Here is a 24,380-nt window from a genome sequence, read left to right on the forward strand (position 1 = left end):
TGAAGGGAAACTGCTCAGTAACTCTAATATTAATACTTTGCAAACTTAAAGACCAAGATTTCCAAACCACAGACATTTCTATAGCATATTGGAATATTCGCCTTGAACTTACCCTATTTTGTCATTTTTATAATCTATTTTTTCCAATAAACTCTATCAAAGAATAGCTTAGTTTCCCAGCACCTTACCCCATTCTTCTCGGTGTATCATGAAGCTGGGAAATGGTGCTTGAGAACAGAATAGAGTGGAAGACACTGATATGGGTAGAGAATTGTGTTATTACAAAAAGAATCTTGAATACTTGTCTTCCTCTGGAGATGTCTAGATGACCCTGGTTTTCGGGACCTGTGCTGTGGGACAAACACATAAGCTGGTACATAAACTCCCACATCCCAATACGTGAGCATACCCAGCCCCTTTCCTGTTGGCAAGAACCAAACTGGAAGTCCTTGGGTGCTTTCTGCTCTTCCTAGAAGAAGAAAACAGCTTAAGCTCCTAGTACTAGCATTTCACATCTCAGATGAATTTTGTTTCCTCAAAATTTGCTTATTATTGTAATTTTCTCCCCATTCTCAAAGCATTGGATGATTCAGAAAACAAATAATTTCTTACTCGACATTTATGAAATTAACCTGAAATTAATAACAAAGTTTTATGTAGGCTTTAAAATCCTATGGGGGAATTTTAGGAACTGCCTTTTGAATGAGAGATAATTCCATTCTTCTGTTTTTGTATTTCAGCTCTTTGATTGGCATATACAGCTTGATAAATCTCTCCCTGCCCCTCTGGGCACTATAGGTGCCTGGTTGTACAGAGCAGAGGTGGCCCTGAGGGAGGAAATAACCATTCAGCAGGTCCACGAGGAAACGGCCAACACAATACAACGGAAACGTGAGCAACACAAGGTAAAAGTTCTGATCCAGAGAATGTCCAGCATAACTTCAGGTGTAGTGTGGTCTAGAGGCGTGGCCTGTTTAGAACTTGCACTGACACAGGCCTCCCAGGCATTCATTCCTACTGACCCACAGACGTCATGCCTTCTGAGAAGTTCACTGAGCTGCGTGTGTCTTCTATACTTGTTAATTCGGTAGAATTGTTTCCTGGGATACCTTCCAATAGCTCTGTGGTACTATTTTATCTGCAGGTATCTTGGTTATTTCTGTTGCTATGTTATTTTCCAAAAAATAAGCCCACGGACTATATGCACTTATACAATAATGCAATTGGCCATTGGCTCCAGACCACATTCCTGCCTGTATTTTCAAAGGAAGGCAAGCCAAGTCCTCAGGTGCTGAGGTTGGGCTGGAGGTGGTGCAGGCGGTGGTGTTAGGAAGTGGTAGCCTTAGGCCTTGGTGACCGCTTAGCCATTGGTGACTTTTTATAGCTTATTGTTTGGTCAGTTGTGCTTGGTATCAGTTCTAACACCTCCTCTTTGTGTCTTGCAATAGGTAAGATGTAACTAAAAGTGCTGTTTTCGTAAATACAGTCCTGCATTTTGTGCAGTTGACTTTGTGTACCTCGTTAATGGTCTCGGGAGGGTTACTGTAAACGTGGAAAACAAACTGACAAGGAGAGACTTCTACTCCTGACCACATGTGTGCAATTGATAGCTCACGTGTGTTTTCTGCAATATTATTGGTACTTTTGATTCTGCTGAGGAAATCAGTTGTCATATATTCTAGAATAGATTATAAAGTCAGTTCATCACAGATTCTATTGCATGCCCCTCTGAACGTTCCTTTTGGAACCAGAGACATAAAGATGTCATGGGATTTCAGCTCCCAACCCCTTCAGCTGACCTCACCAAACCCAGACTGGCTCACCCACTGAGGCTGACAGAAGGGTCTCGTGATCCTACGCAACCAGGCAGGGTCCTGCAGCCATTCATTCTCGGCCCTTCTTCATGTGTAGTCAGTTCCTTCGGACACTTTTAGTTGTGAAGATTATCTCTTGGTCTTCTTTTCTTTCCACCACACTGCCTCCAACACACACACACACACACACACACACACACACACACCCTCCCCATAAACTGCCTCTCAGAGGAGAGTATGACTTTGGCGTTTGTTCCATCCTTAGAGATGCACATACATAAAATCTGGGCCTGTTAGTTGGTACCTTCAGTCTCTGAAGATGCAGGATAAGAGATTAAGCCACAAGAATTCTCTGGGTTTGGGCCAAGTTCAGCTTTCTCAGAAGCATAGAAAAGCCTGGACCGTGTCCATGTTGAGATTCCCAGTATATGAAAAGTAGGAGACAAAGCTAAAACAGTTACAGAGACAATACCACTCTAACAAATGAGCAGTTCACCCTAAGTACAATTCAAATTTTTTTCTTTGTGTAAATCATGTAACAAAGCAATGCCTAGCTGATGTGAATGTGTCATATGAAAGAAGTCACCTTGGAGTTTTAATCAAATATGAGATGCATATCAGTTGTGAGGTAGATGTGTCAGTTCAGCCAATATGCACTGAGAGCCTACTACGTGCCAGTTTTTGGCCCCCAGGAGATTGGTGGAGGTGTGTCCAATCTGGAGGTTTGAGAAACAGCATGTTTGTTTATCTAATAGACTTACATCTGATTGCAATGCTCCACCAAAGAGAAAATGTCCAGCAATATTAACTGTACTGTTTACTAGATAGTGAGATTTAGCAGAAATATCAATTCCAGGTACACTGTAGGCAGCATCAGCCCTGATGAGGAATGAATTTAAATCGGGTGGCATGTTGTTATTGTGTTTGAGTATATGATTCGAGGCTCTTCTTGATCTTCTGGCTCCGTGGTGAGAGAGAGACCCTGTGCCAGCCACTGAGTGTAAGCCAGAAGCACTTCTCTGCCCAAATGCAGTAAACAACCATAAAAACCAGGAAAGAAGTAGGATGGGGAGAACAAGAGGAGCGGGAGTCAGAGATAAAGGTTATCTGAGATGAAAACCAGGAAGGACTAGGCTGAAAGAGAGGGAATGGAATGAGGAGACAGTAGGACGTGAGCAGAGGCAGGTAGAGGCAAAGATGAAGTTCAAGGCAACTCTCCAGAATGATCTGTTTACTGAAGTGGGAGGAACTTCAGCTAGGTAGGGGCACAGGTAGTTAAAGTCGTAGAGTCATAAAACAATGTAATTGTCAATTATAATATCAATTCTCATTCATTCAAAATATATTTATGAGGTGTCTATAGTAAACTGAGCTTTGGGGATGCAAGAAATGTGGGTCATGATTAAGATAACTAAAATTATGGATTTTCTCAGTAGCAGAAAGATCAGCCCATCAATTAACTATCATTACTCTGCTCTGATATATTGGGCTCACTTGAAAATGCAATAAATTGATAAAAGCGCAATATAGGACTCATCAATGTATGAGCAAGAATGGTTGGGAATATTGTCTTCACATCCCGATTGAAAAGGAATTAAGGCTCATGCCATGAGAACTTAAATATGCTATCAGAATCTAGAATTACTGATTTTATCCATTCTTCTCACTTCTTAATATACCTCATTACATTACATTCTCATTACTTAATTCATAAGCAGTTTTTGACAATGGAATTCAGATAAATTTTTAAATATATTTTTTAAGAAGTTTACTTATCTTTCTACCAATTTTTAATTTTTTTTAAAAATTAAACTTCCATGTATATAGAAACATACCCTGGAAAACCAGGCATACCTCTATTATCTTTTCTATTTTTCAGATCCCAAATGCTCAGGTATCTAGAAAAATAACAATAATCTCAGCTTGGACTTGAGAATTTAGCCATGTTTCAGTCCTAAGTCCTTAATTTTGCTAAGCACTTGACATTCAGGATACAAAATGGGTATTCTCATCTTACAGATAAGTAAACTTTAGGCAGAGAAACGTTATGTGCCTTGCCCAAGGTCACATAGTTGATATTTCAGGTGTTTTTAAGCATTCAGCTTAAAGTGTGCCCACAGAACTATTACATATAATACATGTAGATTAAATGTTAGTTTTTTTAGTAGTGTTGCTTTGCCAAAGTCAGACTTTCAGTCTTAAGGAATCATGAAAATAGTCATCAGGCTCTAACTGTCCTTACTGGTTATCAGCCCTACCTACATCACTTTTCTTCCTTTCCTGGGGATTTTATTCCCTGGATGACAGCACAAGCATTGTTTTTAATAACTTCAGTAACCTGTAGATGATCTTTCCCGTACCCCGATCTCCTAATTTCTCAGTTTCCTGATCTCCTCCCTCAGAGTGATCCTGCCCATACCCTATCCTAGCCACTCACTGCATGGGCACAGTCTCCTTGTCATCACCAGTCACTGAAACCCCTCCACAACCTCCTTCTCAGGCATCTGACTGCCCAACCAAAGTTTCCCAGATCCCAAGTCTTCCTTTCCTCTGTGCTCTATAATCTATTCATCTGCTATTTTACTGCCTTGCATCCTCCTCATGCCGTCACTCAGTTCTCCTTGTTCTCTGTTTAAATTCAAGGCTCAGTGGTTTGAATCACCCCTCCCTTGTACACACCCTCATTGCCATGTGCAGGTCTCACTTTGCCCTCCTCTCCAGGTAAAGCACAATGCTGGTTAAAGCCCACTCCCTGCCTGGTTCCTGCCCCCACAGATGCAGCTGGCCTTGGCTGCTGAAAAACACACTCCCAGGGATGATGACTAACCTAAGTGGGCCCTTAATGCTGCCTGGCGCGCCAAAGGCATTTCCCGACGCCATTCCCTCTCCATTCCTGGGACAACTATTTCATACCTTGTCTCCTCAAGCCTTCCACACCTCCTCCCCCATCCTTACTCTTAGCCAATGACAGGGCTTCCTATTTCTTTGGGAAAATAGAAGCAATCAAAAAAGAATTTCCGCAAGCTCCCACGACCAGAGCATCCCACCCACGTGCATCTGTGCTCCAGTACTGCGTCTTCACTTCTGTTACTATGGATGGACCATCTGTGCTCCGAGCAGAGGCCAGCCCCGCCGCACATGCACTACATCCTCCCTCTCTTCTCTAAAGGACCATGCCTGTAGTTCCCCCCTTCTTTACTTTTTCTCTCTCCTTGCTTTTTCCTCCCCACATACAGTATGCTGCTAGTTCTCTCACCTTACATAAGTCTCTTTCTCATAACTATACTTTCCCCCTTGACTACTATCCATTTTTCCTCTTTCCTTTTACAACAGTAAAACTCTCAGTAAGAGTTGTCTATGCTTTCGTTTTGACTTCAAAACACTCTTGCCCAGTTCTTCCTAGAGCCCGTTCCAGCCAAGTTTTCCCTGGCAATGCAAGGGGGGGTTCTCCTTGACCCTCACGCAATGGCCAATTCTCAGGCCTCAGCAGAATTATCTTCCATACTTATCCTTTTACCCTTGACACACTTTCTTCACTTAGTTTCCTTTTTTTTTAATTTTAATTTTTATTTAGTTATTTTTCAAGTACATTTTTTGTCTATTTCTCCCATCCCAGCCCCCCCCGCCTTGTCTCCCCCCTCTCTCCCATTCCCCCCCCCAGTCCTCATCCCTGTGTCTTTCATACTTGTTCCTCAAAATCCCTCCCCCTTTTTCCCCTTAAATTCCCTTCTCTCTCCCCCTCTGGTCGCTGCCCACTTGTTCTCTATTTCAGTGTCTTTGTTTTTATTCTGTTTGCTTGTTTGTTTTATTCTTTAGCTTCCTGTCAAAGGTGAGATCATATGGTATTTGTCCTTCAATGCCTGGCCTATTTCACTCAGCATAATGCTTTCCAGTTCCATCCATGTTGTTGCAAAAGGTAGTAGCTCCTTCTTTCTCTCTGCTGCATAGAATTCCATTGTGTATATGTACCACAATTTTTTGATCCATTCGTTTACTGATGGGCACCTAGGTTGCTTCCAACTCTTGGCTATTGTAAATTGTGCTGCTATGAACATTGTGGTGCATAGGTTCTTTGAAATTGATGTTTTAGGATTCTTGGGGTATAATCCTAGCAGTGCAATTGCTTTTTTCTCCTCAGGCTCTACCTTTCTAGTATTTCCACAAATATTTAGTATGTGCCAAGCAGTATTCTAGGCATTTGTGATATGCTCACAAGCAAAATTATGTAACTTAAATTCTAGTGGGAAGAGGAAGATAAGAAATATTAAGCATAACAAATAAATGCTAGACTAGAAGCTTAAAGGACAGGAAGTAGTAAGTGGTGTTGCATTTTTAAGTAGAGTAGTCGGAGAAACCTCAGTGAAAAGATGACATCAACAGGCAAGCATGTTTCTACCTCCAGGCCTTTGCCCTTGACCTCATTCTGGAATGTTCTCTCCACTTGGCTTAAAACATTCTCCCATTGATATTCCCATGATATGCCTCTTTGCCTCCTTTGGGCCTTTATTGAAAAGTCACCTTTTAGTCAACACTTTCTCGGCCACCTCTTTGAAATTACAACTTCCTTTCCCCCTTTATCTTAATCTTAACTGCTATTTTAGTTATTTATCTTATTTATTGCTAGATTTCCCATACTGTAATTCCATAAGGGCAAGATCATTGTTTGTTTTTTCTCTCTTGTGTCCCTAGCTCGTAAAAATAGATTTTAGCAATATCCAGGCTTTCAAATGTTTAACTGGGTCAATATTGCTCACTCATATTTTCTCAGAATTTTTCCATTTGACTAAGTTTTCAAGATTATTGTCATAAATTGCTCAAAACATTCTGTTTTATTTTGGGGTACTCTTTTCTGTGTCTGGAGGTGAGCCCCTGTTTTTGCCCCATATCATCTCTTTGCACTGTCACTCTCCTTAATTGCACTTTGGGCATCATCGATTTTCTCTTCCATTGTTGATTTTTTCTAATCACACTTTTGGCGTTGTTGATTTCATCAGTGCCCATCCACTTTCTTACCAGAGAAACGATATTTTCACTTTTTTCACAGTGTCACCCTGGCTCCTGCGAGAGAGTCAATGGGGTTGAGGACAGAGGGTAGGAGCCACTGAGCCAATTTCCGTGGTCCAGATACAATCACTACAACCAGGGTGGCAGCTGTAGAGATGGTGAGAAACGCTCAGATTCTGAATATATTTTGAGATCCAAGTAAAGAGAATTTTCAGCTTTAGATATTGATTGTGAAGGAAGGGGAGCCAGATATGACAGTTGTGACTTTTGGACTGAGCAACTGGAAAATGGAGTTTTCATGGAGTAAGATGGAGAAAGGATGAAGCCGGTTTGGGAGAAAAGATAAAAAATTCAGTTTGGGGCATGGTGAGCATGAGACTTTTTCTCATTTACATGGTCACAAGAATGGGCAGTAGGAGAAAAGAAAGGGGAGCTCACAACAGGGTAGAGACTAAAGACAAATATTCAGAATCATGGGCATATAGAAGGACACAATGCTCTGAGACTAGAGAAGTTAAATAAGGAAATATAGACAGAGGAAAGAATCAAGAACTTAGCCCTGAGGGAATCTAATATTAAGAGATGGAAGAGTAGAAGAGGAACCAGCCAAAGTGTGCAAGAAGGAGCTGTCAGTTTGGAGGGGGGAAATCCAGCCACTGTGTTGTTATCTTTGTAGCCAAAGGAAGCCATGTATCAAGGAAGGGGTATTTTCAGTAGAATAGCCACGGCTATGCTTTTAAAATGCAGTTCAGTTCAGTTCAGTTCACCCCATGGCTCAAAACTCCCACTGGATCCTATCTACTAAAAAAAAACACCAAAAGTTCCTACAAAGGCCCAGGAGGCCCACAGATCTGCAGTCCTTCCCTCCTGCTCCCTCCATCACCCCTGACCTGATGTCCCAATTGTCCCCTTTGTTCTCAGTGGAGGAGAGGTATGCCGTTCACTCCCATGGCCTTGTGGATTTGTCAGTTTCTCCCTGTAGTTCTGCAACTTTTTATTTTATATTTTTTGAGGCTCACTAGATGTTTTCAAGTTCAGAATGAATATATCTTCAAGCAAATTGAAAGTTTCATCATTAGGCAGTTAATAACTTTGAAAGATCTCTATAATGAAATCTGTCTGATTTTAATATACTTAGACCAGCTTCCTTTCATTCGTATTTTCCTAGCATGATTTTTTCCATGCTATTAATTTTAAATTACCATGTTCTTACTGTGTCTCTTGTAAGAAGCAGATGACTCTGTTTTATTTGGTTCTATTTTATTTGTTCATCGATCTGACAATCTGTACCTTTTAACTAATGATGTTATGTTCTATTTACATTTATTTATAATTACTGATATACATGAGTTTGTTTCTACCATCTGATCCCTTTCTTTCTATTCTCCCTACTTTATTTCCTACCTTCTTGCTGTTTTTTAACTTGATTGAAGAATATTTGTCTGTTCATTTGCTTACTTGTAGCTCTTATTCCATGTTTTTCCTCTACTGGTTTGAAAGTTACAAACTCCGGTTGCACAGCGTGATCACCCTTGCTATTATGCCATAGATCATAAACAACGTTGAAAATGAATATCTTGATCTCCTTTTAATCAGTGTAAGGAATTAAGAACACTTTACTGAGATGGTTTTCTTCTTAATTTGCAAGCTGTTGTTGTCAAGTGTTAAATTACTTAGATTTTTGTAAGACTGTAAGTTTGCTTGTTACCACTCATGGAGGCTTGTTTCTTGTGTTTGGAGACCTTGCTTTCCTCCTTCTCTATTTGTATTTGCTACCAACAGCAGCACCTTCGAGGGTTCTGGCTAAATGTGGGAATCTCAGGTTCAGTGTTCTCACCCCATTCAAGTTTCAAGACAAAATCCCCGGCAGCAAAGGTACAGATATTTGCTTGGTACAATCAGCTTTTTCAATTTGTGTTTGCTCACGGGTCTGTGATCCAGCTCAGGGTCACGTTTTACCGAGAGCAGGAGACCTGAAGATTTTTCTCCCTTCCTGTGAACTCACCAGCGGATTAATGTCACGTGCTGTACTCAGCACCTGGCTGTTTTGTAGTGAGGTGGCGTCTCGGAAGACCCCGTGACATCATGCCAGCTGTAGTTCTTCTGTCATATGTTTTCAGTGTTGTGGTTTCTTTCCATATCTTGTCAAGATGTTTTCAGTGAACTAGACACTCAAAACTACAATAGGGAAAACTTCTCCAGAGGCAACTGCACCTTCGGGTGCCCCAGTTTAGTCACAGACATTGTCACATACAACACACCAGAGCTGGGTGTGGTGGTGACTCTACAGTTGCCCTGAAGTCACTTAGGGGAACCTCAGCCAAGATCATTCACCGTAGAAATGTGTCTGGATAATGGAAAGGAAGTAAATAGTGAATTAAACATTCAGTTACTAGCTGCTCAGGGACAGTCCTCTGCCCTCCTGATCAGCCCGGTGGCACAGGCCGCTCTCTTTCTGGGCAAGAGTGACTTGTGGGTGTCTGGGCAGATACCTGCAGATTCAAGGCAGGTCAAAACGCAGTCATGGCAGAGTACATCAGGATAGAAGTAGTTTGCCCCTGGCTTCTTCTACACTGTCAAAATCAATGTCCTTCCCACAAAAAAAATTAATTTCACTTATGTTAACAAACATACAATTTCAACAGTTTAATTTAGAACATGACAGCTTTCAGTTTTTTCCCTTCCAGCAAATGGTTCTCATAGGGCTTTAGGCTCTTTTTGGCTTTTATTTTCTCTAATTAATTCACTAAATCATGGTGTGAGAGAGACAATATTAATTTAAATGTATCATTCTGGTGGGCTAATGTATCTTACTTTTCACCAAGTGACAAACTATTGAGTGTTTTTTCCTGCTATCAAGAAATGAACTAAGCTCTAGAAATTATGGCATGAAGTGTTCACCTCTGTCTTTCTTTGAAATTGGCTGAGAATTGTGAGGTTCATGTCAGTCTTTATATACATAGGTCTGTTGATACTGAAAAATTCAGAAAGCAAATCAAGGGAGATTCAAATTAATCTAAATAAATTATTCAAGTTATAGAGTTCTCTTAAGGAGTTCTGTGCAGTCTGCAAAGAATATTTATGAACATAACCCAGGATATCAATGGGAAATCCCCTGTATTTATTGGACAACTTTTACCCAGAGGGGCATTTTCATAACATATTGTAATATAATTGACTGACTGTAGATGGCAAGCAGATATCACTTCATGACAGCTCTCATGCATTCAAAATAAAATCACATATAGAGTCTAATATTTTTACCATGAAAGGGTTAAATTAGTTATGCTTAGTTTTCAGCTCTTAAGAAGCAACATATCTAAAATTCAAGGAAGGAAAGAAGCACCAGCAAATCACTGTGGCCATTATAGCATGCTCCTTAGGACCATGTACCTTTAAAATGATTGAATGCATTGCCGTGCAAGGGGCATGTGTGTCTAACGATGCCATCACGACCAGACGCAGCTGTAGCCCCGGCCTTCCAGGCAGGCACCAGGCTCCTGTGTAAGGGGAGAGCCGCCTGTGGATGCGGCAGCAGCACCAAATTGTTGAATGCGTTGAGTCATCGGTACAGGCTGAAAATTATGCTTCTAAGCCTCCTGTGAACATGTTGCCTCATTTTTTTTTATTTTTTTTAAAAACTGTATCTTAGGATCTGCTTCAAAACACAGATGCCCACAAAAGAGCCTTCCATGAAATCTACCGGACCAGGTCTGTCAACGGGATCCCAGTTCCAGCTGACCAGTTGGAGGACATGGCTGAGAGGTAGGAGGGAGTCTTCACTGGAGCCTCTTTTTAAAATGCTTGGTGAATGCTTTTTCCATTTCTTTTCTTTTTAGTGAATTTGTTAGGTTTTTTCTTTTTCTTTTTTTTTTTACAGAAATGCTTACATTTGATACAATAAAATTGGGTTTCTGTGACATGTACTTAAGAATACCAACATTTAATATATTATTAATGTAAAAGGGTAACCCTGATTCTATTCAAAGCCTGGAAATCATGGAAATGGTTTTTTTCAGAGGCTTTATTTTTATTCAGTGCTGTGAACATTATGTAATATTGCAAGAACAGTTTATAAAAGAAACAGAGGAGCGCTGTGCTGGCGAGGGAAAGAACTAAATCAAAGACTTCAATCAATCATGATTTACCTTTAACCCCAGAGCCAGGAAAAGAATCAGAACTCCAAATAGCAGTAGATCAGCCTGAGTTTGGAAGACCTGGTGCCTGCATTCTATTTAACACTGACTGTAACAGATTAAGTAAGCACCGTTCTGTTACTAGTAGTTACATCCTGTGAATTCTTGGTGTTTCGTTTCTAGGTTTCATTTTGTTTCTTCCACATCAGAACTACATTTAATGAAAATGGAATTTCTAGAATTGAAGTACCGTCTGCTCTCACTGCTGGTCCTTGCAGAGTCAAAGCTGAAGTCTTGGATAATCAAGTACGGGAGGAGGGAGATGGTGGAGCTGCTTCTGAAGAACTACCTCGTAAGTCTCCCCAGTGCTTTGATTGGAAAATCAAAGGACCCATGGATTTAACATTGAATTCCTACCAGCTTATGTGAGACTGTTTATTGAATCATGAATTTAGCCATGAAAGGTACCGGTGTGTTAAATGGGTTCACTATAAGTTTGAGGATTATGGACAACAATCTGAAATGTACATGTATAGTCTTCAGAAATATGAAATGTTTTCTGCATTAATCATATTGAACCACTGTGACTGACTTTACTGCTGGAAAGAGAAAAGTTTTTGCATTGCATAGTCACAACTCTGATTGTGAGCTCACCATTGAAACAGAGTAAAGTACTTAAGATTATTTTTATGTCTCTAAAATTCAGTCTTTGAGAACAATTCTCAATTATTCCAAATCAATTTTTTACATTAGATCCAAAACATCTTTTTTTATGATTATTCCCTAAGCATTTTGGCTTCATGTGTGCCCGGAGGAAAAGAAAAATTTTGTCTGTAAATATCTGTACCAATTTAATTTTTAAAGATTATCTAATATTGTGGGCTATCAGTATAGATAACTCTATATCTACATAGAATAGTATCCCTGTGTTCACCAAGGAATTAAGTTGTTCTGTAACTAGCAGTTTCCATTTACAGGTAAAGAATTGAAACTATTAAAGGCACCTTATTTCTCTTAAACATGAACCCCCACAAATTTATTAGCAATGCAAATTTTCTCACAAAACGAGTGTTAACAGGACATCTCAGTTCTGTATTGTTCCATTTATGCTTAATCACAGATTCTAAGGGATAAATTGATAAATTGAAAATACAGGCCTGTTTTTAACCAAACTAGTCACAGTGACTCAGTGATTGGTGTGAGTGACACCTGTTGAAACCACAGCTTCATGGAAGAAGCACCCCAGAACTGTCGGATATTTTGCTACATTTTAATTTTATTTTCTAAGTAATAAATGAACCACATGCATTTGGGGAGAAAAAAGGTTTCACATGCTTTTAGTTAAATCTTTCTCTTGATTTAATACGATGGTCACAGAAATAATGGTCAAAAATATATGAAATCTGTTATATGTTTCCTCATTCACTTTTTAATTCTTTTGGAAACTAATGAAAAATACAAATTTTTAGGTTTAAGAAATTGTATTAGACTTTTAAATATGACAGATATGCACTTGTATTTATGGGTTTAGTCATATCAAATGATGCACTCTGAGCTCAGTAGGTAATTATTCAGGATTCGTCTTTGTTCTAGCTCTTTAAGGACAGCCAACCAGACTGAAAGGCCTAACGGATCGTCACACCAGGCTAATGTTCCAACACGAGGATGTTAGCATTTCTCCAAGCTTCTCAAATAAAGGATTTGTGAGCGGAGAATTGTTACAAATGATTAAAAACACAAACAAGCAAAAAAGCAGTACTTTCTGCCTGCTCCATAAAGTAAAGAGAAGTTCACCAAACTGCTCATTTTAAACTGCTTCCTAAGTCACAGTTATTTGTAAAATTGCTACATACTCTACAAAACAGCAGGTTTCCATGAACAGGGCCTACTATTCTTATCTCCTCGTGAAAAATACCTACTTATCACTGATACTTCTTTTCCGGAAAAGGTTTTAAGGTGTTTTTTAATAGTCTGATAATAGTCTGAATGATTTTGGAAGGTAACTTGTCACGTGCCAAGTGCTTTGCACGTGCCATTCTCGCTCCCAGCGGCAACCCTGGGGGCGGGGCATTTCCCGTTGTTTTGCAGAGGAAACGAGGTTGAACGCTCAGCACTCCCGCTGGCACAGTTGGTGAGGAGTGGAATCCGGATTTGAATCCAGGTCTTCTCTACGCGAAAGCCCTTGTGCTTAGGTAGTAAACTTTGCCATCTAACAAAATTGGCTGTGAAAAAAGATTTTTTTTCAACTTAAGAGACCAAATCATTAAAATGATTGCTTGTAGCTTAGAGAACTAAAAGATCGTGACTCACATAAATGTTATTTCCATTTAAGGTTGATCCTTATTGACAACGTTTTACACTTTCATTCAGGAGCCTGATAGTTCCTATTATTTCTGTGACATGCAGCATGGGTTTGGGGCAGGGTGAAGGTCAAATGGGGGAGGTTTTGGAAACTTGGCCACCGGTCTCATAGAAATGTGTTGAATCATGGCTCAGCTACCTATTACCCACGTGACTTTATAAAATACATAAATTCTAGAAGACTTACTTTCCCCCAAATTTGTAATAATAATGATGGTAATAGAACACATACAAACTTAAAAATAATAGAATAATAAGAATTTTCAAAGGAACAAAGACTGACAGCATTTTCCTTGGTACCCCATAGATTCTCTCATCCTTTTGCAGTTTGTGGGAAAATCACACTCTTTAAAACACACTATTTCAAAAGAAGTGTGAAGACTTTCACATGAAATTATACATATCAGGTTTTTAAATGCAATTCTTTTCTTGGTTCTTAAAAAAATTATTGTAATGAGCCATATGCTGCTACATTATCCAATAAGCAAAGTAAGATTCAGGATATAAAACTTTCATAATTATCTTTGCCTTAGCCTGACTTCTCAATTCAATCTTTTTTATAATTTTATTTTTCAATTACATTTGATATTCAAAATTATTTTATATTAGTTTCAGGTGTGCAGCACAGTGGTTAGACAATCACATACTTTACAGACTGGTCTCCCTGATATTTATTTTAAGTACCTCGCTGGCACCATACAGAGTTATTACAACACTGTTGACTGTACTCCCTATACTGAACTCCACTTCCCTATGACTATTTTGTAACGACCAATCTGTACTTCCCATCCCTTCACCTTGCTCACCCAGGTGTCCAACCCTTCTCCCCTCTGGCAATCATCACTTTCTATGAGTCTGTTTCTGTTTTCTTTGTTCATTTAGTTTGTTCTTTAGATTCTGCATATGTTCATTGCAGCATTATTTGCAACAGCCAAGATATGGAAGAAACCCAAGTGTCCATCAGTAGACAAATGAATAAAAAGGTGGTGATACATACATACATACAATGGAATATTACTTGGCCATAAAAAAGAATGAACTCACCATTTGCTACGCCATGGATGAATCTAGAGGGTATTTTGCTAAGTGAAATAAGTCAAACAGAGAAAGAGCAATACCATACAATTTCACTTCCTAAAGAACAAAATAAATGAACAAATAAAACAGAAACAGACTCAATTCAATCTTACCTGAAAGATAAAAGATATATATATATTTTAAAGGTTAGGATATTAGAGAATGTGCTTTTTCTTCTTGTACAAGGTGCTTGGATATGCAGCTGATAAATACTTAGGAAGTTCTTGGAAAATATTTCACAAATGCTTGTTAATTGATTTAGGCTACGTGCTGCTGATAAGGAGTTACATCCTATAAGGGCAATCAGAAGATGATTGGTTTGGTTCTTATGGTCAGAATTGATCTTGATATGACTATGTTAGGTAACACATGCTTCAATTTTATTATGGAATAAATAGAATAGAATTTCATTCTTTCACACAAAAGAAGAGCTCTTAGAATTGTAGACTGACTACGACAAAAATAATGTGAACATTTATTGTTTGTAATTGTTTGATTCATGTACATAGGCAATTCTAATTAAACTACTCCTCAGAGTTGTTTCTGAAATCTTAAATAATCTGGTTTATCTCCCTTTAAGTGAAATAGATGAGTTCTTTATTTATTATATCTATACTTCTCTCGTGAGAGTGGAAATACAGTCTAAGACTTTGAATTTACTGGCACAGAGAGGTGTCTTAGTTTTTTAAAATGTCTATTGACTCACACAGTTTATTGGTTCAACTTCATATCCAAGTGTAAACTTTATTTTGAGAGAAATAAATTAACTCTGTCACTATTACTTTATTTTATTTTTTCAACATCAATATGTGGTTGCCTCTTATGCAACCTCCACCGGGGGATCTGGCCCGCAACCTAGGCACGTGGCCTGACTGATACCTGAACCAGCAGCCCTCTGGTTCACAGGCCAGCACTCAATCCACTGAGCCACAGCAGCCAGGACCTGTCACTTTTGCCTTCTTTGGAGAGACTGTGTGTAGAGAGCTCACAGTAAAAAGGGAATTTAGGAATCTTCCTGCTAAAGTGATTCTAATAGGCAAAATAATTCATGTTACTAAATGGATTTACTCAATATGCAGAAAACAGAATCAAAATAACTAGAACAACAAAAATTAAAATAGCAAATAAGGTATCATTCACAAATTAATTGTTTAGGTTCTTCCTGGGGAAGTTCAAAAATACTTTAATGAAGTTCTACAATATTTATAATATTCTTAAAAATCCCCTTTCCAGTCTTGGACCAAAAATAAACTAGAAATAAACTCCTTTCTCTTCTTCATTTATATTTTATTTATAAACTACTCTAGCAAAAGCATAATTGAAAGCTTCTGTCCAGTAGAGCACAGTTTCTCACTTCTTCAACACTTGGGACAATTATTTAACCATTAACTTCTTCAAATTTGTGCCAAAACTCAAGACCATTTAAAAAATTTTGCCAGATATATTTACCTTTTCAATTTCTTACAGCGTCTTGAACATGAGATATAATTTCCCACTTTCAATCAAATCATGACTTGCTTGTTAGGTTGAATTGCTCAAAATTTAAATTACAGTAAATTATTCATTCCCCAATTGGAGAGCAGAGAGAGGTTAAAGGAGTAGCACATAAGGCTAAATAATGAGTTAACCAGGCTATAATAGACTTACTTTATTCTCACAGAAAAATAACGAAGCCTATTAGTATTCATCTTGGAAACCCTCATTCCCGGAAATTCACGGCTGTCTCTCTTAACTCTTTCCCTGAAGAATAGTTAATATATAAGTAAATGCTTTATACATATAAAATGATATGAAATATATTATATATGTGATTTTTAAATGTTGTATTGGACTATTATAAGTGTTTACAATAAATTCAAGGATGTCTATGAAATTGCTATGTGAGTAGTTTGTCTGCACACAAGCATTTTGCATCTCCATGTGTAGCATTCATCAGCCTACTACTGAGGACTTAGGCTGGTTTCCGAAGGCTAATTTTGCATTTTATAATAAGGAGACATCGAGCATTTTAGTGAGTTGATAATAAGAATTATATTATTAAAAGAAGTTAAAGAGCTTTTGGTGATATAATTACATAAACTTTCTGCTTTAGAGAAATAGGAATAATCTTTGAAACATGAGTTACTTCATATTTGTTAGAGTTAGGATTTCTTGTGTGCTCTCACTTTATAGTATCCATTTACGGATGATGACTCTATTACATATGTAATTTACATACTGATATAGACATGACTTATTTGTAATTTTTATACTAAGAAATAGAAATTGGAGACCATGGATAACATGGGTGGAATGTGTGATTTTTTTCATCTTTTCCTACTTGTAAACGTTTTTGTACTTCTTATTTTAAGGAAACCGTTCAATGTTCCATTTATTTATAATCTGAAGTTTCTTAGATCCATCATTCACCAGAACTACTGTTCAAAGAACCACAGAATCTCACTGTTAAAACCCAGTGGGATATTTGATAATGTTCTTCTAAATTTAGTGCTTTCTAAATGTTAGCTGCAGGTTCTCTGGAGAAACTTCTAAAAACAAACCCTTGGGGAGAGAATAGAGTATTTTCTCAATGTAGGGGTGAGTTAGAATTCAAAGCGTGGCAAGAATTTATGTTCTCAGAATAATTAATAGCAGTTGAATTAATTTGATATTTTGGGGAAAAGCGAGGTTGGTAAATTTGGGTAGCATATTTGCATACTGAAGAAAGCTGACTTTGGCATTTCTTCCTGAGCCAGGATTTGTTATCTTCTCATCATCCCCCTTCTCTAGTCTTTCATAGAGAACAGCAAGTTCTTCGAACAGTACGAAGTGACGTACCAGATCTTGAAGCAGACCGCTGAGATGTACGTCAAAGCTGATGGGTCAGGTGAGACTCACGACAGAACTTGTTTCGGTGTTGCGTGCAGTAAAATTTAGAGCCGACGAATTTCTATGCGACCAAATCGTTTTTCTTTCTCCGTGGGACCTTTGGCCTGGAGAGCACACATGGATTCGGTCCCCCTGACCTTGGGTCATGTCCAGCGTGCAGACGCCAGAATCAGCCTTCACTTTCTAAACTGCCATCTTCTAACCCATTTTCAATTTTGAGGATTAAAGGCAAAATAGAATAACTTGAGCATTTAATAAATTAAATGATAACTTAAATTTGTGCAAAGACCTAAGTTGTAAAATACTCTTGTTTCCATTTGTAAATGTCCTATTTGCTGGAAATGAACTATTTTGTGATTGCTATTATGTGCGTGTGTGTGCATTTATTTGAGCACACGTGAAATGTGAACAAATATATATGTCATTTATTGCACCCCACTTAGCAGAGATTTTGAATATGTTATCGTTTGTGATCTTTATGAATACCCGTGAATAAGCTATAACCTATTCTCATCAGTAACTGAGTGAAATTCTAACATTGCACCTGTTAAATTTTTAATCTAAAGAATTACAACTTCACACCACTGTAATAGGCTCTAGAGAAAGGGTACAGTGGACTTAAGAATATAAAATAAAGATTGTAATCTGTGTCATCTGTGTCAGTGGAGGAAGCCGAGAACGTGATGAAGTTCATGAACGAAACCACTGCCCAGTGGAGGAACCTGTCGGTGGAAGTGAGGAGCGTGCGGAGCATGCTGGAGGAAGTGATTGCCAACTGGGACCGGTATGGCGGCGCGGTGGCTAGTCTGCAGGCCTGGCTGGAGGATGCGGAAAAAATGCTAAATCAGTCAGAACATGCCAAAAAGGTGAGACTGCTTCTTGCAAGAGGAAAAGGGCACATGTAAATTTAAAAAACAAGACTTCTGCAGCCTAGTTCTCTAGGGAGTATTGTATGTTCACAACTTTGACTTAAGAATCCCGACTTTGCTTGAAAAGTTGCGATTTCCATCACTAAATTATTTTATACTAAAAAATACACCACTTTGTAAAAGTTATGTTAGAACTTAACCCTGTCGATCAGTTCGGCGTGTAATTTTGCATTTCAAAGAGCAGTTGCTGATGGAGGGACCGGCAAACTCAATAGGCAGCAGAGGGCGCTGTACTCACAAGGTCTGTACTAAGGGCAAGTCCAAGGCACCCGCCCTGTGGATGTTCTAATTTAAGATGAACAGGAACTAGTATAAAGGACACATGGACAACAACTGAGGGGAGTGCAAATGGGAGGGATGTGGGGAGCCCTGGAGAGGGGTGGGCTGGGATGGGAGTAGAAAACAGAAAACTGTACTTGAACAAGAATTAAATAAATCCAAAAAAAATAGATGAAGACAGTAAACATAGTACTGAATCTGTGTGACGGCACTCACCAGTTACACAGATAGATAGGTTATTGCATTCTTGTCTCTTTGGATTTTATTAACCCTCAGTCAAGGGTCTCATTCTCAGTAGCAGCGATTCCTGCCCTCCCCCCCATAGGTATATATGTGCATGTGCAAAAAAGTTACTGTTTTATTTTAAGGTCGTATAAAAATAACATGAAATGGACTGATTTCTATATATACAGGGGAGGGTAAAAGTAGGTTTACAGTTATGAGTACGTGAAACAGGAGTTTATTCTTGTATTATTTATTAATTATTGAATTTGTCTTCCTCTTGTTATTATTTCATATCCTTACTTAATGACTTATCACTTAGGGATTGACAGCTGTTCATTTAAAACTGTTTTTGCCCACGCCTAGATACCCTCCACAACAGGAGGCTGACATTTCTCACAGAAAAAATCAATTTACGTGTAAAAGATATTAAAATGCCAGACTCCATTCAGAAATATACATACATTAGAATTACTGGTTGCCATCCAAGATTGGCTCATTTATTATGGTGTTATACAAGTAGATGTATCATTTTTTTAAATGTCTTACCATTTTCGATTTCATTTAGGTTAAATATGCTTGGGTAGCTGGTGGTGTCAAAAACGATGTAGTCGATACAGATTTTGGCTTTCCGATGGGACCACAGGGCCCTGGTGGATGTCACATGTGCTCATTTTATCCAAGGAAACATAACTGCCAGAAGCAGAAGTGTTCTCATCTATTTATGGAGGGAGAACTCCCACACATAGCTTAGGAAATGGATTTTGAATTATCTTTCGTTATCCTCGCCCTCACTGGGGTGGATGTGTGTATAAATACTTGCACATGGGCACTTAACTTGAAACCAGGTGGAAACTGCTTACTGGCTAACTGGGTAGCCTTAGACAAGGAAGGGAGGATGTTATTATATTGTGTTCTTGACCCAGATATTTAATTTAAATTTTTTTCTTCTGATAGTTTATCTCCATATTTAGTAGTTATCTGGATGACATACTGTATTCTGTTTTTAGAATCAAAAGTCAAAGGTCAAAATTTGCTTACACCTTTTTTGAAGAGGCTTTGTGTTTCCCTAAAATAGTATCTCTTTTGTATGACTCCAAACTGGGACTCACTCACCTGACTACAATGCACAAGTCCTTTATGCTCACAGGAATGCAACTCTCCATCTCTCAGATAGGAATGACAGGAAATGGTCACATTTTGTTCTCTCTTCAGCAAAAGACATGGCAGAGATGTTCTAAAAACACATTCAGCATTTCCAGTTTTGAAACTTCATAAAATTTAGCATTTTCATAGTTAGAACTTACCTTAAAACTGGCATGAGCTCTCAAAGATCTTTCTCTTAAGCTGGTCATTATCGTATTCTTGACTGAATCTACTTCATGATTTACAATAGTATGCATTGTTTGTCGCTCAGGATTTTTTTCGAAATCTGCCTCATTGGATTCAGCAACACACTGCCATGAACGATGCCGGCAATTTTCTAATTGAGACGTGTGATGAGGTGGTTTCCCGTGATCTTAAACAGCAATTATTATTGCTCAATGGGCGCTGGAGGGAGTTGTTTATGGAAGTCAAGCAAGTATGTCTTTCGAATTTATGTATGCTTAAAACATGCATGTGTTATAAATGTTGTGATGAGCAGTCTGTTTAGAGACTACCTTATTATCATAACAGAGACTTAATACAGCAGAGCCCAGATGTGTGTAGAACTGTTACATCTATATTTGGTCTTTTATTCTTTCTCCTGAATAACGGAGGAGCATTACAGAAATGTGTAGTCTGATTAAGCATTATATTGCCATATGGAGGCTACATATATGGAACAACTCGTGTTTCAAATCACGATTCTTCCCTTCTATGCTAGTCCTTTTTCCATTTCATGGCAATTGGACTTCACATGTATCTAAAATAAGAATCAGGACTTAGAGTCTTTCTTTCCATGTAACCATTCCAGAGAGTAGACAGAAACGAAGGGCACAGGCTTCCCGAATCTTGCCTTAATGATTTTCAGTATTGCCCTGGCCTCTTTCCTCAACAGTACGCTCGAGCTGATGAGGTGGACAGAATGAAGAAAGAGTACACAGACTCTGTTACTTCCCTGTCTGACTTTGCAGCTGAAGCCCTCAGGAAACTTTCTGAACCCGTCGAAGTCTCCTTTTTGAACGTCAAGTTATTAATCCAAGACCTGGAGGTGAGGGGGCTTTCTGGACCATAAAGTAAAAAACCTCTTCTATTGTGAAAATAAAGATCAGTGAAGTTATTCAAATCATCTCAAAACTTTTTCTATGTCTCTGTTGATATTATGTGTGTGTATCCTGATTTGTACCTGAAAAAAAAACTTTTAAAATTATCTTCAAATAAAAATCTATTTTAATTTTTTAAAGGTATGTTTTGACCATAAAGCAACTTCAAAATATTTTTTAATTTGGAGATATGTTTACAACCAGATTATAAAGTACTAGAAGAAAACAGGGGTCTGTAGATCACACCTCCACATAAAGGTCTCCTACAAAAAGGTTTACTAAATGAATTGCACTGTTTACGTGTTTTAATACCTGAAGCTCTCAAAATGGGGCAGTGAAAGAATATTTAACCACATGAAAAACTTTTTCAATATACTATTAAGTGAAGAAAGCAGAAAATATTATCATCTTTTTCTTTTTGTAGAAATTAAAAATGGATGTAAACACATATAGGAAAAAACATTCCTGGTGTAACCGGTGGTGGGTCGTTAGCTCTGGATATCACTATGGGAGATTTTAATTTAAATTTTATTCATCCTAACATCTCTAGTTAATAAATTTTCTGCAATGACAATGTGGTTTTCTTTAGAAAATAAATTTAATTTTTGAATTCAGAGGGATTACCCTGAATTATTAACATGCATTTACCTGATATAAAGTTTATATATTACATAACACATACAGTATGTTGAAAGTGTGAGGATTTCTTCAGCATAGGTTTATGTTAAATTAAGGACTTTGCTAACTTTTTTTTAAAAAGCTTTTATTTATCTATGTAACATTGCTTACATATAACATATTAGTAATGAAGGAACGCAATAACTGGAATCTCGAAAAGTTTATCATGCATATAGAATTTTCCACAGTGCATATTGACTTTTACCCGGCCCGCTGTAGTGCGCTAAAATTAAAAGGAAATGTACACATGTTAATTTAGCTGTTTCAATGACTCATGCAGGATATTGAGCAGAGGATCCCTGTGATGGATGCTCAATACAAGATAATCACAAAGACAGCGCACCTCATCACTAAAGAGAGCTCCCAGGAAGAAGCTAATGAAATGTTTGCAACCATGTCTGGGCTCAAGGAGCAGCTAACCAAGGTGGGGAAATACTTTAATGCAGGGCACCCCATGGGGGACCCACACTGCCACCTCCTCTGTCACCCAGGGACAGATCATTGACTTGTTAACAAATCATGCCTTTTGTTTCTTCTTGTGATTTTGATTTAATAGCTGTGTCAGCTAGTAACAACGTCATGAGTTTTAAAAATGAAATGCTAGGCTGATACCAACTATTACTTTTCCTGTTAAAATAGAAGTATTTGTAGCTGTATTTTAATAGAAAAATAAGCATTTGCAGGGGCATCAGGGAGCCAATTAAATGTGATGAAACCAAAGGGTGAGAAGTGGACTAGAAGGAAGGAAGAGGAGGAGGTCAGATATTTAAATGAGTAGGAATTTCAAAATGCTCCTTTTTTGATCATTTATTTGATGTCGTCTGCTCTAAGAGTACTTACGTTATTTTCTGCTTATACTGCTACAGAGCAGTGAAAATCCTTCCTTCCGCATCTCATGGACCTCACCATAGACTTAAAATATATACATTTAGCCACTTCTGTGTAGGGAACTCAATAAATTATCGAGCATTACCAATAAGTCTCTTTTATTCTGTTGAGGAATTTTTCTTAGAAGTTTTGGAAGTTCCACCGAGATTTTTTAATGTATCTAAAGTTGAATTTTATGAAGTATATTGTTTGCAAAGTGCCTTTAGATTAGGTAACTAATTCCTGGTAAAATATCCGTTAACTCGGAGAGAAAAAGTAAAAAGCAAATCACCTATGTAAAATCAGCAATAGAGACTTAATGAAAAGAGCAAACAGGGAGGTAGGCGAATGAGGCAAGAATGATGCCATCAAAACGAGAAAACTTAATTTGTCACTGGCACCAGCATGTATCAGAATGTGACTTTCTAATCCCTTTTATTTTAACACTCAAGTTAGGAGAATGTTAAATGTGGGGCGCAGTCCCAGTCAACGTCAAGGACACACTGCCTGTAGCCCTCACAGCCGTGCCTCGGGCTTGCACGTCTGGGCTGCACCAGGTCCAGTGATTCAGGGCAGCCTCTGATAGAGCCCGCTGTGCCTTTTCACACACTGAGGCATTATTCTGTCTCTCCTGCTGCTTCTTGGTAGGTTTTCTGCTGCATCCCACAAAGATTTATAAAGCACACTGACTTTTGTACAAGGTAGCAGATTCCCTACCATGTGTTCAGAATGATTTCAGCCCCCCCTGTTGCAGTGGGCCTTGTTTCTTTTCAGGAGTTTTCCTTCAGGTAATGTATCCAAGAACACGAGAGGATGATATTTTTAATTTAAGGAGGGAAAAAAAGGAACAACCTACTGCTGAGCATGCAATTTCCTTTCCTTTTTTCCCCACAAGTTTTAATAATACTTTGGGACCAACTCTAAGTCAAATGAGGGGGGACAGGAAGTTCTTGGAGAACTGTGGGTCCTAGATTCCAACATAAAGGTGATAAGGTAGACACCATACCTCATCATAAAAGTAAAAATAATATAGGGATATAAAGTCACATCATTTTTTTGAAAAAACAAGTGACAGATAGAGGCTGGGCCAAATCAGACTAGGGAACCGTCCCCTGCCATGGGAGCCTTTGGGAATAAATTGGTACGTGACCAGAGCATTTGGGATGAGTGAGGTGTTGATGGGCAGGGAGTAGCAAAGTACGGAGCTCAGGGGGGGGGGGAAAGCATGCAGCCTGTCTGGGAAGAAGGAGTCAAGTTCGTAAGCATGTCTGGAGTTAGAAGAGCCCAAGCAGCGGAGTTCTTAAAAATAAAGTTGGAAGGCACAGGTTAGTCTAGATAATGTAATTGAAGACTGTCTTGTGTCCAATTTAGAGGTGGAAGTGAAGCTAGGTCACACTATTTATGAAGAGCAATTCGATGCCATCTGGCTCACTAATGACATCATTTAGATGGGAAAGTGCTATCAAGATGGACTGCCGAGATACATTTTCACGAGAAAATGCTGTGGCATTGATTTATCTCAGTGGTATAGTAATGTTGTTTTCTACATACAAATTTAACAGTACACTGGAAGTACCATTAAGCAAATGCCTTTGGAGACCTGTAAGCACAAAATGACCACGTCGTTGACGAAAATGTTCCTGGGAGCCAGGAGCAGTACTTGCGCTTGTTGCTCGTGACGGCATCTAATGGAATTTTTGTCTTTGTGCTTTTAAAGGTCAAAGAACGTTACTCCCCACTCCTGTATGAGTCTCAACAGCTGTCAGTACCATTGGAGGAGTTAGAGAAACAGATGACATTCTTTTACGACTCACTTGGGAAAATCAATGAAATTATAACTGTTCTGGAGCGCGAGGCACAATCTAGTGCTCTTTTTAAACAAAAACATCAGGTAAGAAC

General features: G+C 38.5%; 1 protein-coding gene across 9 annotated transcripts in view; it reads left to right on the forward strand.

Annotated features, from left to right (window-relative positions):
• The window catches only part of SYNE1 (spectrin repeat containing nuclear envelope protein 1), a 404,650-nt gene that overhangs the window by 113,996 nt on the left and 266,274 nt on the right, over window positions 1–24,380 (forward strand). For all 9 annotated transcript variants that reach the window (XM_053668739.1, XM_053668745.1, XM_053668738.1 and 6 more), the window contains 9 exons: window positions 741–905; window positions 10,471–10,583; window positions 11,138–11,306; window positions 17,162–17,258; window positions 17,924–18,126; window positions 20,108–20,272; window positions 20,732–20,884; window positions 21,895–22,038; window positions 24,199–24,372. In XM_053668739.1, the coding sequence (XP_053524714.1) occupies window positions 741–905; window positions 10,471–10,583; window positions 11,138–11,306; window positions 17,162–17,258; window positions 17,924–18,126; window positions 20,108–20,272; window positions 20,732–20,884; window positions 21,895–22,038; window positions 24,199–24,372 (1,383 nt within the window). The remainder of the gene's footprint in view (window positions 1–740; window positions 906–10,470; window positions 10,584–11,137; window positions 11,307–17,161; window positions 17,259–17,923; window positions 18,127–20,107; window positions 20,273–20,731; window positions 20,885–21,894; window positions 22,039–24,198; window positions 24,373–24,380) is intronic.

Source organism: Artibeus jamaicensis, unplaced genomic scaffold (assembly GCF_021234435.1).
Source record: "Artibeus jamaicensis isolate MK-2021 breed Jamaican fruit bat unplaced genomic scaffold, CSHL_Jam_final contig_497, whole genome shotgun sequence".
Lineage (NCBI taxonomy): Eukaryota > Metazoa > Chordata > Mammalia > Chiroptera > Phyllostomidae > Artibeus > Artibeus jamaicensis.